At 37.1% G+C, this 18,881-nt stretch overlaps 2 protein-coding genes across 2 annotated transcripts; both read left to right on the top strand.

Annotated features, from left to right (window-relative positions):
* Nucleotides 1–904: 904 nt before the first annotated feature.
* Nucleotides 905–1,840, top strand: LOC118783694 (olfactory receptor 2K2-like). The gene has a single exon (XM_036537647.1). It carries the CDS (start codon nt 905–907, stop codon nt 1,838–1,840), a length of 936 nt encoding a protein of 311 aa, XP_036393540.1.
* A 4,552-nt stretch (nt 1,841–6,392) lies between these two features.
* On the top strand, nt 6,393–7,319 carry LOC118783693 (olfactory receptor 12-like). The gene has a single exon (XM_036537646.1). The coding sequence runs from the start codon at nt 6,393–6,395 to the stop codon at nt 7,317–7,319; it is 927 nt and encodes a 308-aa protein (XP_036393539.1).
* The last annotated feature ends 11,562 nt before the right edge of the window (nt 7,320–18,881 follow it).

The following is an 18,881-nucleotide window of genomic DNA, read 5'->3' as shown; positions in this document are numbered from 1 at the left end:
TTCTGCCAATACAATGTGAAATGAGAAATGTAAATTAAAAATATTTGTTATGATTTTTGGAAGTTCATGACCCTTTTTTCAGGAGTATGAATGCCAGGGCACACATAAAATTGATGTAGTAATAAAGCCATAAAGCATATGGCATCAGAGATACCACCAACCTTTGATCCATATCTCTACAGTGTGTATGTCTGAAGTTATGACACTACCTAACAGGTGTAAAACAGAGGTTAAAATTGCCGTTTTTGACTGTGGTGTAGAACAGAAAAGAAAAAAGGGCACATCTTTTATAACAATTTCTGATAACAATTTTCTGTATATCTACCATGGAGAATGGGAAAACAGCCTTTGTTCACTTTTCAAAAACATGCATTTTCCCAATAGGTCTGAGTATATGGAGTATGAAGTCCCTCATTGATACTAATTAGAGTCAGGCCAAATGAGTATCAGTCTCCAAGGAGTAACACCTGGAGCCTAAGAAGCCAAGCCATTGTTAGTGCAAAATATAACATATATAAATCATAGCAAGGCTTGGAGGTCATTCTGCCTTGCTTTTACCGAACAGAGAAAATGTTAGTAAAAACATCCGGATCTGGATACATTCATACTACGATATAACATCTTTTGTCATTTTGATATGAAAAAATGTATGAGATTTTATTATATATAGCCCTTAAATTCTAATTGCAGAAATCATTTGGAATAAGTAGCTTAAAATTTATATTTATATATACATGTTTGCAGCATATCTACTTTTTACATGCAAGGAACATAAAGAAAGCATTGAGGTGGGATTCCGCATCAAATTACAATTCTGTTCTGCATGCATGGTTTTTATGTGAATTCTTCATTGCAAACATAATCTTTCCTTTTTGAACAGCAAAGGTGAAAATCTTCAAGACCAATGGAGAACTCATCCACAGTGAAATTCTTCAGTTTGTCAGGATTACAAGAAACCAGGAGCAATAAATCTGTGTACTTTACATTTACTTTTCTCTTTTACCTAATTATTATTTTTGTGAATTTGACTCTGATTGTGATAATCATTCTGGAGAAAGGCCTTCATGAGCCCATGTACATTTTTCTGTGTAATCTCTGCGTCAATGTACTGTACGGCACTGCAGGTTTCTACCCTAAACTCCTACTGGATCTTCTCTCCGATGTTCATGTGATTTCTTATGATGGATGTTTCACTCAAGGATATGTAATTTACTCTTCTGTCATGTGTGAGATTACCATATTAACAGTTATGGCTTATGACAGGTATGTGGCCATATGTAGACCTTTACAGTACCACACAATTATGACTCCTCTTACTGTTGGAAAGCTGCTGTCATTTGCTTGGAGTTATCCACTCCTTACATCAGCAGGTGCACTTATCCTAGCACTCAGAATACCTCTGTGTGGATCCTACATTGACAAACTATTCTGTGACAATGGGTCAATACTAAAACTGTCATGTGTATCTACAGTTACAAATATGACCTATTCTTATATTTTAGTTTTAGGACAACTTTCACAGCTATTTTGGATTATTTATTCTTACTGCCACATTGTTAAAACTTGTCTAAAATCCAGAGAGGGAAGGATTAAATTTACTCAGACCTGCTTGCCACATCTGTTGACGATGATTAATTTTGCAATTGCAACTCTGTTTGACCACATGTATAGTAGGTATGGTTCTCAGAACCTGGCACCGAGTCTGCGTAATGCAATGATCCTGCAATTCCTAATCATCCCTCCTCTCTTCAACCCCATTATATATGGATTAAACCTGCAGAAGATTCGGAGGAGACTCTTCAGATTATGTGAGAAAAATAAAGTAACTCAAATGCAGTAGGTGAGACAATGCCTTTGGAGGTGTGGAGTGCCATTTTTGTATACATATCACATTGACAGATTAATTGAATATCATACACAGTGAGTTCTGAAAGCTTACTTCAACACAAATCATCTATACTTGTAAGATCAATCTCCATTGGGAGTAGTTTTAGTTCATAAGGCATAAAAGGAACCAAATGAAATCACTGTCTGGACTCTTTTCTTGTTTTTATAATTTTAATTAGAATGCCTCTGGAGCCATAATTAGTCCTTGTGTTACCCATTCTTGTTTTCTAATTGCCATGTACAAATTGTGTACAATAGGCAACAGCATAGAAGCAATATTGCAAAACAGCAAAATGAAAACCTAAAAACTAATCATATTTTATATTACAGTATAATCAAAATCAACACCTGGAAAAGTAGGTCTACAATCATTAATAGCAAAATGAAGTCCAGTTATCTTTTATAGTTGCGCAATCTGGATACCCTCATTATTCCAAAGCAAATCTATGCAATGTTTCCTAAAGTCTTTTGTGCAACCTGTGGTCCAGTGTTTTTCATCTTTCCATCTGAAATGAATGATGTCTTTTAAACTTAGTGCCACATGCAAGTGTAAAATGTGGGAAACCAAAATACTACTAAAAATCGGTACCAGCACGTCAGGTTAAAATGTGTGCTGTCAGTGCAAGTGATGAGCATTACAGAAGACAGCAATAATCATATTATGTAGTATTGTGATAGTCATTATGAATCATCAGTGTGCTCTCAGAGGCTGAGAAGGTGGTCACAATATATTGAGATGTGTTCTTTTTTTTCCTTTTGTATTTTGCATGGTTTAGCAGAGCTCCAAACACAGTGTATAGAAATATGTCCTACTTTTGTAGTGTTATTGCTGTAATTTAACTTTTGATCTTTTTTTGTGTATGATAATGTTGCACATGAATTGAATAAAATGTTAAACTAAGTAAAAATAATATGTTCCATTAATAAAACAGATGTTTAGTGGAAGTCTTTACTGTGTTTTCATCTTGGAGTTACTGCAACTCACTCTATCATGTCAATACAAGCAAATTCAAAGTAGGCACAGGCATATTGCACCTAGAGTGTAGTTTTTAAACAGCAGTATATTCATAGACATGTCTCAGCATTTGGGATGTAGATATAAGTGTTAAAGTACATACATCACATAAAAGAATAAAGAATAAATTCTCTTCGCATAGTAAGATGAAAAAATGAAAAAAATGAAAAAGCACAGTATAATGCAAAAAGTTTGAGAAAATCAAGGATAGATATGCATTGGCATAGTGCATTTTTCACTTTCTGTGAGGTGATCGAGATTTTTTTAGTATAACCTGGCTTCATTTTGATATCATTGATTTTTATGAAAGACATATTTTTGTAAAAATTGCTAGTGAATTATAAGGTATATGCATGCTTTCTGTGATGATATTATAATTTATTTGAGCAAGATATGTTTTGGGCTAGAACAGTGGTGTCGTTAGGTCCGATCATTCGGGGTTATAGCCCCGAATATTTTAAGCCTAGTCCCAAATATTTTCACGCCCTGAAAAAAGGGGTGTTTATAGCAAAACAACAGACAGACTGTGTAACAGAGCAGAACTTGACCTGCAGCATCTGAAGGTGTGATAATATTTATTTATTATAAAGGCAGATATAACCTCCCCAAACTACCAATGCCGATCTCCCTTCAAAAAAAAAAAAAAAAAGACAAGCCCCAGGCAAACTTGAATTCAATAGCTAGAAACGTCCCTGGATTAGAATGACACTATGCATGTGAATTGATGTATAATCATAGAGGAGAGTGGTGGCAATACTGATTGTCAATAAGGGTGTTTATGCATGATGCCTCTGTAGTATACACATGGTGAATGTTTGCATATCAAGACATGGATGCAGTTTCGAGGGTTTAAACTGCAATACTTGCAGTATAACTGAGCTTCAGTTTTAGTCAGAAATAAACAGACGTCAGTTGAGACAAGTGGGTCTGGCTCAAATTCTTACCAAAGAGGAACATTATACAAAGATATTTAATTTTTATACTGAAAAAAATGGGATGCATAGGATGACAGTTTCAATAGCTGTTTTTTTTTCACAATGAAATATGATAATGTTCACACTCAATTAACTACTCACTTGTTATCTTTGTTGTCTGTACCAAACCGCTTGCCTGCTGTCTTGGGTTACGTTGAATGGGAAATATTGTGGGATCACAGTGCCGAGATATTCTCACGTTTAGACATACAGCATCATCAAAAAAGCATTCAGACTGTCATTACTTGAGAGAAAGGTGGGCAAATATGTTGTGGATAGGTTTCTCAGAACACATCTAATCAGAATATTCTATAAGACATAAAACTTACTTCACTTATTTTCACAATTCAAAAAAAAAAAAATCTACATTTCAATCAATCTATTACTAGTCACTAAGATAACGTAGTGCCAAGTTCCCTGTGGTTATTTTCTATTTGAAAGTTTGCATGCCGGGCATGGTGTGTTGTACTACGCAAGTCATTCAGCACCAAGGTAACATCTATCACAGCATTCACCCTGAAGGCAATGCCTTTCTGTTCAGGAGCCTGATGTGGCCAAGGCAACACAGAAATTGTCTCAGGATCATTTTGAGATGCAGAGAAATCAGCCCTCAGAGATGTCTCAATTGCACAGACCAGTACATCTACACGCATCCTGACTGCACACTTTGTTTTGTTGACCATTACAAAGCCTGAGCACTCTGGACATTAAACTGGGTTCTCCTTTATGGCACAGGTAGCATATTTTGGCTGCCAAACTTTTGTCATATATGTAATTTCATATTCTTTAATGTGACCACATTTTAAAAGCACAAGTTATCTCATCTCTAACAACATTTATGGATCCCTAACACCCTTGCCAAAAAAATCAAGCCAACTGCATTCAATACTAAGAAACAATAAGCAGTAAGCAGATGACCCAATCTCAGTCTTCACTCAACAATATGCATCGAGCAGCACTTATCAATAATTCAAACTTGAATCTGAAAACTCACTGGCCCACAAAGGTGAATCATAGGCCAGACTGCATGCATTCGTAAGGATGCAAACAGCCACTTTAAGAGATTTTGCTGGATATTTGACTATATTCCGAACCTTTAAGTGCAAATACCATCTCTCAGTTGAGTGTCCAATATTTCCTTTGGGAGGTAGCTATTAAAGCTATATGGATTACTCAAAGTATTGCTAGATACAGGTGCCATTTTGAATAAATAAATTCACCCTGATCTTGTGATTCTGGACCTGTAATTTAACCATTCAAGCTTCTATTCTATTCAGTATGATACCATGCAAACCTGTGCACTTGTCTGCAGGTAATGGCTATTTTACAAACTACATTTCCCACAATACCATAAAAATTACTTGAACTTAGCAACTTACGCCTGCCTGAGAAGAAGCTAGGAGGCAGAGTATTGCGATAGTATTACTTAAGTAATTAAAAAAATAAGACCTAATGTTTGTCATAAAACATATGTCATGAGACAACCAAAGGATTTTAAAGCATTACAAGTCTAACTATCATCATTACTATTAGAGATCAGAGTGTCATTCCTCATTCTCATGTTTTTTCATCTTAACTGGTTTCGATGGAGGAGAAAAAATAAATACATTTCATCCATCATGGACCATCAACAAATGTGCTGTGCAGTCCTGCAGGACCTTTTGCCTTTTGAACTTGCTGAAAGACAAAAGTTTGCAATCTGTTAACTTAATACATTCCCCTAAATTTCCAACATGTTGATGCATGTAAGGTTAGTTAAAAGAATTTTAAAACCTTGCCTTTACTACCCTGTGATTGTTTTTGTGAAGCAACATTTGAAAGCTTCACTGGATCTACAAAAAATATTTGCCAAGGTTTGTCTAGAAAAAACGGAACCTCATTTCTACCATTCTGACAATGACAGTCTATAGCATATCTATCCTGGAGAATGAGAAAACAACCTTTGTTCACCTTTCGAAAACATGTATTTTCCCAATAGGTCTGAGTATATGAAGTATGAAGTCACTCATTGATACTAATTAGAGTCAGGCCAAATGAGTATCAGTCTCCAAGGAGTGAAAACTGGAGTCTAAGAAGCCAAGCTATTGTCAGCGCAAAATGTAACAGATATAAATCATAGCAAGGCTTGGCAGAGATGCTCTCCTTCCTTTACTGAGCAGAGCTAATTTTTATAAAATGTCTGGATTTTTTAAACAGGTAAATTCATACTAATGTATAATTAAAATGTTACTAATTTTGTAAAGGAAAAAAAGAAATGGTGTGACATTTTATTAGGTTTATCAGGTAAACTAAACTAAAACTGCAGAGAATGACTGGAATAAATAAATTTAGATATAAATACAAATTGCATTTCAGTTTTTTGCATTCAAGTTATTTGAGGAACATATGGATGAATGATATGATATGGAATTGCATGAAATAACAGTGGTATTCTTCGTGTACTGTTTTATGTGAAGTTTACATTTCAAATGTAATCTTTCTTTTTTAAACAGGACAGGTAAAAATCTTCAGGATCAATGGAAAACTCGTCCACAGTGAAATTCTTTATTCTCTCAGGATTGCAAGAGGCCAAGAGCAATAAGTCTGTCTACTTTGCCTTTACTTTCCTCTTTTACCTAATTATTATTTTTGTGAATTTAGCTCTGATTGTGATAATAATTCTAGAGAAAGGCCTCCATGAGCCCATGTACATTTTCCTGTGTAATCTCTGTGTCAATGCACTGTGGGGCACTGCAGGTTTCTACCCTAAACTCCTACTGGATCTTCTCTCTGACATTCACATGATTTCATACAGTGGATGCTTAACTCAGATATTTCTTATTTACACATCGGTCTTGTTGGAAATTAACATTTTAACAGCAATGGCTTATGACAGATATGTAGCAATATGCAGGCCTTTACAGTACCATATAATTATGACTCCACTGACAGTTTGCAAACTGGTGCTATTTGCTTGGTGTTTTCCTCTTACAGGGGGTGTCATATTGATTTTACTAACTTTCAGACTGCCATTGTGCGGATCTCACATTGACAAACTATACTGTGACAATTGGTCAGTTGTTAGACTCTCTTGTGTATCAACCACAATTAATAATGCTTGTGGATATGTAATCATACTTATACAGATAGCACAGGCAGTCTTTACTCTGTACTCTTACTTTCAAATTGTTAGGCTATGTTTAAAGTCCAGGGAGGGGAAGGCAAAATTCATGCAGACCTGCGTGCCACATTTGTTGACAATGGTGAATTTCATTGTTGCAACTCTGTTTGATGTTATGTACAGCAGGTATGGTTCCAATGACCTTCCTCAGAGTCTGCGCAACATTTTGGCTGTTGAATTCATGATCGTCCCCCCTCTTTTCAACCCCATTGTGTATGGACTGAATCTGCAGGAAATACGGAGAAGAATCTTCAGAATTAATGGCAGGGCTCACAAATTCTAGTTATTCTAAGGAACAATTGAAGTCAGTGTCATTTAGTGTGCACACAATCACAAGGAAAAACCTATGTTTCTCAGATTTGAGAAATATTGTCTCACAGATAACTAGAACTTTATATTTTTGTTCATTTTGATTTTTATCCTGGCATCAGATAGTTCTTATGTACCCCCTTGTCACGTAACGGTACAAGTGAACCTCGCCATTTGCTTGAGATCCCTGCAAATGGGGAAATCTGAGCTGTACTGATAATAGAGTTATTCTCAAAGAGGGATTTGTTCATACCATAAAAACACAGTAATGTAATGCAATACAGCACACATTAAAGAAATTTAATTTGAATTAGGAATACTGGAAGGCATTAGCAATTTGATAAAAGAACTGCCTGTTATGAGTTGAGTCTGCACTGGTCCCTCCTTAGGATGAATCTTAATGTTATCTTCAGTATTTGCAGATGCACAATAATTGCAAAAGGGAATAGAACGGAATGTATGGAGGTAAACATGGCAAGTGACTGCTGCTAGCCCACAAGCAAAAACAAGTAAGCATCTCTTTCATTTTAGGATACACCCCTGTGTTCAGATGCAATCTCCCACACATGCCAACTCTGTATTATGTACATGAAAATTTGGTAATTGCTACATTTTGGCGGTCTGGAGCATAAATATCATAATCCCACATGTCTGGAGAAGCAAATTGTTTGTCCACATGCAATAAACAGGTGTGCTAAGTAAAATAAATCTAGGAATGTTCGTATTGGAATACCTTTCTTTTGCTGTTTTTTAGCCACCAGCAGCTGAAGGGTGTTGATAAATACAGGGATCACATGCTGTGCATCTCAAGAGAGTTTTTGTTATTGCTTAATACAGGAAAATACCAGAAATTAAACTGACACTAATCTATTGTTGAAAAAGAAATTCTTGCATTCAGGAGAATGACTTTATTCAAAAACTTTACTCCGCAAATCCCATAAGAGGCCAGTTGTAACACATGTGTTCTCATTGTAAAATGCAATCTATTCCATTAATATGGTGAGTGAAATATGTCATATCAGCTGTTTGCATTCCCACATTTCACATTGGAATGAACTTGCATCACAGCAGTCTTCAGTTAACCCAAGAGTTTTGTGAACTTCCAGCACCAGAGTGATTTGTACCCTAAATTATTTGTACCCTAATTTAAATGTGTTTTAAATTATTGTAAATAACTTTGTAGAATTGGGATTTCTGTGAATAAACTGTCTGCTAATACCAAATGCACATGTAATGTGAAGTCCTTTTTTGGGGGGAAAGAACAGAATTTACAGTTTGCTTGAAATGTCAGCAATATAGCCAGCCAGTTATGACCTGAATATCACCTTAAAAAAGTTCAAAAAGTCTGGGGAAAACTGTCTGGGGGAAAAAAGGAAAATTATTCTCTGTCCCCTTGGAAAAGGTGATTAAGAAAAATGTGTGAAAATGAAATGAATGAAAATAATTGCACAACTATTTTGAGCACTTTAAGTGTTGAACATACTGTATGTCAGCCGCAGCTCTAGTGATTCTATAGTAGCCAACATAAATAGACATTCGTGCACTGTACGTGTACAGTACACGTACAGTGCACTCACTTACACAAGCTGCAATATAATAGCTACATCCTTTCATTGTTGAGTAAGTTTCAGAATATCTATTTTAAATCCCACTGCACTGATGACAGTTCCAATTATAATGCAATTACCTTTTAAAAAAAGAGAGTTCTAAGCAATAGCATTGGCTGTTGCTACTTTTTTCATGTGAGCATAGGGTGAGTTGTATATTGAAAATGTATTTGTGAAGAAAAAAAAACTGTGCATTATACAGGCAAATGAAGAACAGTGATTAAATAGGTTCTGCCTGTGAGCCATACATTTTTATAATAAGTTGTCACATAAAAATTAATAACTCTTTAACTCCAGCATTGTGGATTATTTGCTGCTGATATGACTTTTTTAAATTAATGTATTCTTGTGACCTAATTCAATAATCTCTGGTTAATGGCAGTGTGATGTAATGGTAAGGAGTAGGGCTTGTAACCAAAAGGTTGCTGGCTCAATTCCCTGCTGGGGCATTGCTGTTGTACCCTTGGGAAAGGTACTAAAGGTACTAAACCCACAGTGGCCTCAGTAAATATACAACTGTATAAACTGACAATAGTGCCATCTAAATTACAATAATGTACGGCAATGCATCGCTTAGAATACCAGTTGTTCTCAAAATAGTGAAGACAATGTTTTATCTCAATGTCTAACAATCTGTGCTGATTACGGTTACACATAAATTCCCACCACATATCAAAATCAATGTAATATATACCAAAGTTACCCAGCACTGTCCAAAATGTAATATTCCAACCATGAAACCCGCAATTGTTCCATGTTTAAAACAACAATCACTTATTACTCAGCAGGTTAATCAGTGCCCATGTGCACAACAATTCTCACTTAAAATTGAACTTAAACATAGAAATTTATTCTGACCTAAAAGTTGCAACTATAAAAGAATACACGAGAGTAATGTGCAACAATGAGCCATTTTAAGAAAGAGTATGGCCTACGTCATCATCAGGATAGACTCCACAATACTCATCAAACCATGCCTGCCTCCTCAAAGATTTCCCCTCATAGCTGATATTTGAACCTGCTGCTGCCAAACCCTCTGTTCCTGCTCAAGGGTTAAAGGCTACTGTTTGCGTGTGAGGCTCCAGAAGCCATGTGCTGTCCTTCTTTGATTACACACTTACAATTCATTGTCATTTTCTTCACCTTTGACCCTGCCCTATCACTCTTCCATGTCACACCACTCTAGGTAAGAAACCACTTCTACCATAAAGCAAAGAAGAAATTACCAGTTAGGAGAAGGGGAGATTATCTTTTTACTAAGAAACACTGCACAACAAGCTAAAACAAAATCACCTAATGGAAAAAAACTCTTTTTTTCCACTATCATTCTCACTTCCCACCCCCCAAATATCTGGATCATAAGGTAATTGTGGTGTTTTTACACAAGTGGTAAACCCAGATCAGCATTTACCAGGTTTTCATGAAACAGGTTGTCTTACATCTACAACTGCCACAATTCAAACTCACCTTCACAAAACTCTTTTCATTCCTCTTAATGTATATTGGTGTTAAGTGTCCTCTTGTAATAAATCTGAAAGGCACCATTCTGAGGTGTGGCCTCTCAAGGGGTGAGAGAGCAGCAGAGCATGCCAGAAGATGGACTCACGAGAGTATATTAGCAACACCGCTCTGTCAGTACTTCTGTACTCTTGATTCTCATCAGCCATTGTTAAAACTGTCCTGACAAACCCACAGTGACACATATGGTGGCACATATGGTCCTGTACCTGATGGAGAGCAGAGGTGTCAGGGCAGATCCAGGTCGATGCTGCTGAAGCAGAGTGGGTCCAGATGTCAGCAGTGGATGGAAATGGGAGTGGTGCAGTGGTTAGTCCAAGCTGGCAGGTGGGGCAGACGGGCTGTGGCTGCAGAAGCTACAGCCGTCCTCCCTTATCCGCTGGTTTTGCTTTCTGTGGTTTCAGTTACCCGCAGTACCAACCACGGTCCGAAAATATTAAATTCCAGATTCCAGAAATAAACAATTCATACGTTTTAAATTGCACGCCGTTCTGAGTAGCGTGGTGAAATCTCGCGCCATCCCGCCCAGGACGTGAATCATCCCTTTGTCCAGCATATTCACGTTGTATATGCTACCTGCCCGTTGGTCACTTATGTATAGGAAAAAAAACATAGTATATATAGGGGTCGGTACTATCCACGGTTTCAAGCATCCTCTGGGGGTCTTGGAACATATTTCCCGCGGATAAGGGGGGACTATTGTAGTACATTCACCAGCCTGTCAGCAAACAAAGGGCCATTTGTATTCCATCACTGTGCAGTGTTAATTAGTTGCTGTGTTAATTGTGTGCGGTTGCTGATGGCATCTCCTCCTCCTCTCTGCTGACAGATGGCAGCATGCAGTGTGGCTGGATTGTACCTACATTCTGATTCAGATCCATACATGAAAGGTATGTAGGGTTTGTTCTGTGTATGTCTTGCTTTAAGGGTGGGTGCGAGCAAGGTAGTCAGTAGATTGCCAAGTGGCCCAGTGCGGGCATACTGACATTAAGGGAACTAAAACATATGCCTTAAGTATCTTGTGCAAGCATTTGGTTCTGTGTAGTAGAAATTTTCTGTGGTGTGCTTTGTGTGTGGGGAAGGAACTCTACCTGCTGGCAATAGATGGGTCACGTATGCCTGGATGGGTCGCTGCTTTCCAGACAAAACATTCATCCTAGGGCCGTAGGATTTTCACTTGGTTAGACCTGCACTGTGTAAGACAGGGGTGTCAAACTCAATCACTGAAGGGGCCATATTAAAAAAATCACCACGTATTCACGGGCCAGACATGGCCTATAGTTTGTTTGTTTTTTTTTTAAATATCATTATGCTATGACCCAAACTGTTTATTGTTTGATCAAAATATGCCATTATATCAAAATATAATAAGTATTTCAGAACTCCAACAACAACAAAGTATAGGCAGGCTGTACTTGTAATATTCAAAAAAAAAAAACAATTATCACAATACATACAAATAATTGCCCAACCTCTTTAAATGTCCCTCAGGAGATTTGTAGGTCTATGGAATCTACCTATTTGCTTGACCTAGACACCTGGCATCTTTTCTTTGTAACAAGTTCATTAATCTCTGGGGTTAAATAAGGTCTGAGATGCCGAAACTCTCGACATATATATCCATATCGTTATAAGTAGGGTTGGGCGATGTCTACCAAATTGGCAATTAACGATGTCTACAGTGAAACACCGCGATGGACGATGACACTGGGGGGCAGCGGTTAGGTTTATTTGTTTTTCAGTTGAATTATATTTAAAGTTCAAGAAAATCCACTGTTCAAAAGCCAAGTTTTTTTTTTTACCCTTCGCGCGTATGGTTACACCGGTGTGATTTGCCGTTTAGCACGTATGCTTCAACCGGTGCAATTAGAACACTACATTGTAAAAATTCTAGCTAATTTTAGCTTTGAGGAAACAGCAATTTAAAGTTAAAAAATACAGCAAATGCTAAGTGAAAACTATAAGAAGCTTAATAACGCTAATGAAAACATAAATTAGCAGGAGTTTCCTCTAGTCATTACAATATTAATAATTCATTGATTATATTTTTCCTAACCATGACACACAGGTTTGTCCCTATTGTAAGTAAATAGGTACTCGATCTCCCACCTGTCTTGAACACCCCTGCCTTCACTGTCGACTTTTCTTTTTGCCATTTTTGGCTGGCTGGCTAGTTAGCCAGCCAGTTATTTTTGATGCGAGATACAACAGTCGTGCTGGGCTGCAGCTGAAACCGTTCGTGTCTGGTGTGGGACTGTGGTACGCAACGACCGTGTCGTGAGTGTGTTTGGATGTGGGTGGGACGAGGAGGGGTGGCACGCAGGTGTTTAAAGGGCAACACGTTGCCGTGTATGTTGGGGATTGTAGTGCAGCGTGTTGTGGACGATATGGAAGCGGGCCAGAGTTAGTAGACAATCCAAATCATTGCGCGGGCCAGATGGAATGGTGCGGCGGGCCTTGTCTTTGACATATGGGACGTCGCAAGAATGAAATATGGTCACCAGGACGTCGCGGTTACGGACAGACAACGTCACAAAATTACGTTGCCGTTACGAAATGGCAACTTTCACTTTCCACGTTGCCGCGACGTCGGATTTGACGTTGTAGCAACGTATGTTTGGTCATTAAATTACGTTGCGGCAACGTAAGGGCAACGTGACTGTGTTAGCTGGGGTGGTGTAAGACATCATTGTATCTGTAAGTCATTTTTAACTGTATGACATAATATGGTGTCAAAGTGTGACAGATCTTCACACCCTGCAGTGGAAACCTGGCTATATGGTGGCAAACTACTCATAGGCTAAACTGTGGCATGGTCCATACTTTATGAAACAGCATTGGTGAGACCAAAGGCTTGGCGATGCCGTGATGCCAGTTTATTCACCCAAACCCATGACAGGTTAAAGTAACAAAAAGAAAGGACGACGATGACACTAGTGAACCCAAAAAAGAGACAAAACAAACAATAATTACCTAAGGCAGGCAAAAAGAGAATACATCAATTATCCTGCTGCATTAGACACCACTGCACTCTTAGCCAGCTCTCCCATGTTTCACATGCATACTAATTACTTGAATGATGCCAGATCAAGTGCATGCCTAAGTCACTCTAAACAGATAAATTGGCATTTCTAAAATTTATTTTGTTCCATTTCAAACCAATTATTTCACATTTCGTTACTTCATTACTTCTTTGTTTGTCCTGTTAGGAGACAAACACACTAGGGAGATAACATGCACCCCTAGTGGTGGTGGGGTTAGTGATATCAATTTGCTATATGGATCTGTAATCAAAGTAACCAGGAACTATAATTTGAGACACACAAAATCACTGAAAAATGCAGACGCTCTGACTTCATTTATAAAGAATACCTGAGGCAAGAAGGCAAGGGTGGCGACCATGCCAGATGGTGATCAATCAAAACATCAAAACTTCCAGTACGCAGATTTGGCCAGTGGCTGTTTATTTTCCCCGGTCCTGGTTGTAGCAAATGACAAAAACAGGCAACTTCAATATCACACAAATATAACCAGGAGAAAATACACATCCTGCAGACAGGTATGGCTGTAAGCACAGCATGCAGGGCCCCCGTGTGCACATCCTGAGTTGGTGGCTAAATACACTGCCCACATGGCTGTTTACTTTTCCCTGCTCTAGGAAAAACAAAAGGACAAATGAACAAATTTAGTCTGTAGATACATGACCATACCTGCTGTTATAAGAATATATAACTGGAGGCAATATTCCTGAAACATCAAAAGCGTTTAATTTAAAAATCGATACTGAAATATACCATATAAAACAACAAGGTAATGTGGAAATTACCACAGGAAATTACCAAGAATTCAGGAAATTGGGTATTATGGTTATTTCAGTAAACGGATTAATTAAATACAGGTTTATATTTTGATGTATATAAATGTGTACTCTGGATTTTTAGTGAATAAGCAGGCCTCAGAAAGAGGGGAGCAGTGGAGCGGTGTTTATGCTTTCTTTTATTGTCATCTGGCGCCCTCTTCTGGCCACAATAAAATCACTTGCATGACAGGCACTTTGAGGCAATGTAGAAGAGAGACATGTAGGGCAGCCAAATGACATTAATTCTGTTAAATTGCAAGATATACATTTTCTATAACAATTAATTTAAATAATAATGCATGAATACATGAATTCACACAGAACACCAAGAAATGTATCTAAATAAGTAGATAATAAAGGACCATTACCTGTACAAGCCCAGCCTGACCCCTGGCAATGGGTATATGAGCAATTATTTATCTAGTTTTTAGTTTACATACATCTTTTTTTTTAACTTCACAGACTTAATCCCCCATACAATAAGGGAATTAGATGGACCCACAATGTTTTATCAAGAAATTCTCTACCTGAAAAATGATACGCATCTAGACATTGTGCCAAAGCAGCAAAAAGGCTGCTGGAATGTACTGTAAGATGTACAGAGAAGAAATCAAAGGAGTTATACTAAATATTATGAAATGTCCTCATCAGATCACATTTTGAGTATTGTGTCAAGTTCTTGCCATCATATTATAAAAAGGACATGAAAATAGTTTAAAAAGTTCAGAGAAGGTATAGCGAAGGGTGAGAGCAGTCACCCCACCCGGCCTCAAACCCAGGTCTACAGGGTACCAAACTGCAGCTTTGACCACAACACCAAAGAGCCTGGCTCTTTGGTGTTGTGGTCAAAGCTGCAGTTTGGTACCCTCTAGACCTGGGTTTGAGGCCAGGTGGGGTGACTGCTCTCACCCTTCGCTACAGAAGGTCAATAGGACACCTTCTGCATATGGAACATTTAAAACATATCTTTACTTTCAACAAAGGGAGCTGGGGGGATTTTGGTATTTGATTTTTTTTAAGTTAACAAAATGGACTACACAAACAATTCATACAGTGTGAATCAGCAATAGACTACTCAGTTTTCCCTTCCAAATGTTTATTGCAGCTGATATAAATCTATTTCAGAAACATACTTTTTTGCAATGGAAGCAGCAATGCCTACAGTCGGAGGTCATTGAAGTGCACGGTCAAGCTAAAAAGAGTAACAGTAGCTTCATGTCAAATATTTAAGGCATCCTTCATATATTTTAAAAATATATATATTCATATATTCTTATAATATATATGAAGGCTCATAAGGTGTTCGAGCAATTGTAACTCAAGCTCTGACCATATTCAGCTGTGAAGCTGAGGTACAATGAGGTACAAAAAAAAAAAAAGAAAAAATTGGAAGATGACTGAACAAGGAGAAACTGAAAACGACCTCCTGATACACTGCAGTTGGAGTCAACCTAATGTCACCAGATGGAGATTAATGTATACTACAAAGGCTTGTACTGTGTTCTGCTTTTATCCTAAACATGTTATTTGTGGATAATGAGTTGAGTAAACTTGCGTCTGAAAACGCTGTTTTATTTTACTGTGAAAGGGGTAAAGCTTAAGCACTAGGTATGTTGTTCCTATCCGTTCAAGAAAAAAATAAAACATCTCATAGTATGTGCTTTTTATATCTCAAAGGTAAAAACAACATTCAAAAATGATATTCTTCCTCATTGTTTCTGCAGAAGTATAATACTTTTTTATTTTAACAAAAATACAATTCAAAACACAATTTCTATAGAATGATAAATACATTTTTTTCAAATGAGGCCTCATCCCTTTTGAACAGCTGGAAAACAATAAAAAACATAAATGCACAGGAAGGATATCTTCAAATCAATCCCTTTCTCAAATCACAAAGTGTTTATTTATAGACTTTACAGGTGGTATTTACTGCTTGTAACAGCTTAAGTCCTGTAAAATATAATATAGTTCAAACTTCCCACCAGATATATAAAGAGAAAAAAGCGAATAATACTTTTGGCTGATTAGCTAATTGCACAATACAATGTAGGATAATGTACTGTGATGATAAAATCTTAAAATTAAAAAAAAAAAAACTTCTTCCCATTTACATTTATGTGGGTGTGTCATTGCACTGCAACGGAAATGTATCTTTTTTTTTTTTTTTTTACAAAAAAAAAGTAGTATAGTAAAATACACCACTGTTGCAGACATGGACAAAAGGACTCACTGTGATGCTGCTGGACTTAACCTGGTTAAGTGTAATACACATTCTGTTTTTCCAGTAAAAACAAATAATCAGGTTTATCTGAGGGCAATATAACAGAAGAAATTCAGTGCAAAGAAACTAGTTAATTATACATCCTCTTTTGAAATAAATGATTATATAGCTACAGAGATTTATTCAGCATTAGCCTCTATACCACATGCAGATGTAAGAGGTATTCCAACAGCATTGTTTGGAGAACTTTACTCACACAAAGGCTTTGGTTTTTGTAAAAAAAAAAAAAAAAAGGTATCAAGGAAAAGATGAGGGAAAATTATGATAAACCTGCACAGGATTATCAATTTGCAAGAGGGGGGAGGTTACAAAATATCTATTCCTCAACCAACCCAAACTGACTCCAGTGCATGGAAATGGCCCCACTACTGACCAGTAACAGGTATACTGGTAATTGTATCAAAACATTTCCATTATGGGGCTTGCTATAAAGCTTTTCCATGACATTCCTCCATTCGCAACAGAAACATTTTTATAGAATATCAGCTGGGCTACAATGACCAGTTTAGTTCTATTCTGATGTGTACTCTGTTCCAAAAAATCAGTTTCGCTAAAATGTAATTCCACATTAATTTGTTTTTTTTCTAAATGTGTAGATCTGGTGGCTGCATTGGCAAATAATTGTCAGTAAATATTAAAAGTCAAAGACTATGAATTTCAGTTTCCCAGTTCATGCATTTTTTGTTCCAATGAAGAATTTAATCACTGAAATCTGTACATTAAACTCAAGTATCTAAATTGTTTCATTTTCTGACACCTATTCCAATCATTTGGGCCCTGGGGCTGCATATTCAAATACAATCCATGGTTTGCTGTCATAATAATAAAATACGTTCCAAGAAAGATTATGTTTAAAGAATTTTAAAATGTAACTGAAGAAACCTTTAACTAGCAGAAAACACAATTCCACAGGTAAAATTCAGAAAAAATACTAACAACCTATTCCTTCAGAGCTTCAGTGCAACCAACAAGCAGCCATACTCCAAGAAGTAAGAACAATGCATGCCCTTAGCCACACCGATGTACTATTTCATGATGTAAACAGGCTGATGGAGTGGCTGAGAGAGGTGGTTTGGGCTATGTAACAGGCCTTCCATGGCACACAGCCTTTCAATACAGTCTACATAGATGCACACTGACATGTAAAGGGTGCTCTTTAAACACATGCTAGCCTGGAAGGCAAACACAGCCTTAATGTCAAGGGTAAATGCAATGAAATGAAACAGGGATCCAAGCCTGCATTCCTGTGTGGCTATTTTTGTGCAATTACAGCAAACTGCTAACTAACATTGGCTCTTGTAAGAAGACTGGCTTGGCAAGTGATTGTTTCTTGCATGCTTCATGGAAATGTTATTTTGAAAATGGCCAATCACTTGTTATTTAAAAGATTATCTGTATGAATGGCAGCACGATGGTAAAACTGGCTCCTTTCACCAGTCCATAAAATGCACATGCCTGTGCTTTTAAAGAAGGGTCAATGGGCAGCCACTAAAATGGAAGTAAACTAAAATAGCTCTTCGATTTTACACCCACAATTACTTTGCCTTTGAACTGCTTTTCATGTTTCTATTTGTGGTCATTTTTGTTAGAATTCAAATTCCATTTAAGGTTAGTTGAACCTGATGTATGCTATGGAGATGCTATGGACCTGGACTGGCACTTCCCATAGGTGGGAGACAGAGGTGTTAGCAAGCAGAGGCATACAATTTGCAAGGGAGCTAGTTACATTTGGATGAAGAAAGAATTTATTTTTGATTAACTCTGTTCAATGTCATACAGTGATATCAAATTGTAAACACGCTAGAGTATCAAAGAAATGTGGTCTTTTACTGCAAACGATTTAAATGATTGTTCAACACTTTGGTGACTGTACTCTACTGTATACTGTAGAATGCAGAACTTAAAATTTCTGTGCACTGGACTAATCCTGTTGTATTTGCTTCAAAAATGTGCCATAGTAAGCATCAATAAAGACAATAATGCTTTGGAAAAAATAAACCAACACTTTTTGTCAGTCAAAACGCTACCTAATAAACCTTGAAAGAACACAACCCATTGTATGACCTAAGAATGATCACCTCTTTGAAGAATGGTCTTTGCATGTCTGTTATTTTGGGAAGCAGTAGTCAACAAAAAGATTGTGTATAATGTATGTATTCACTTTTGTCCATGCAACAAAATAATGCAGTTTTACTTTCCCACTCCCTGAAAAAAACTGAAATGTGTTTGACCTGCTACAATGACAATAAATAAGAGGATATTTCCATC

This window comes from Megalops cyprinoides, chromosome 9, assembly GCF_013368585.1.
Source record: "Megalops cyprinoides isolate fMegCyp1 chromosome 9, fMegCyp1.pri, whole genome shotgun sequence".
NCBI classification, from domain to species: Eukaryota; Metazoa; Chordata; class Actinopteri; order Elopiformes; family Megalopidae; genus Megalops; species Megalops cyprinoides.
Note: the sequence above shows the minus strand (reverse complement) of the source record. Positions and strands in the feature narration are given on the sequence as shown.

Excerpts from the sequence above, each read along its gene's own strand:
- LOC118783693 (XM_036537646.1), top strand. The coding sequence starts at position 6,393 with ATGGAAAACTCGTCCACAGTGAAATTCTTTATTCTCTCAGGATTGCAA.
- LOC118783694 (XM_036537647.1), top strand. The coding sequence starts at position 905 with ATGGAGAACTCATCCACAGTGAAATTCTTCAGTTTGTCAGGATTACAA.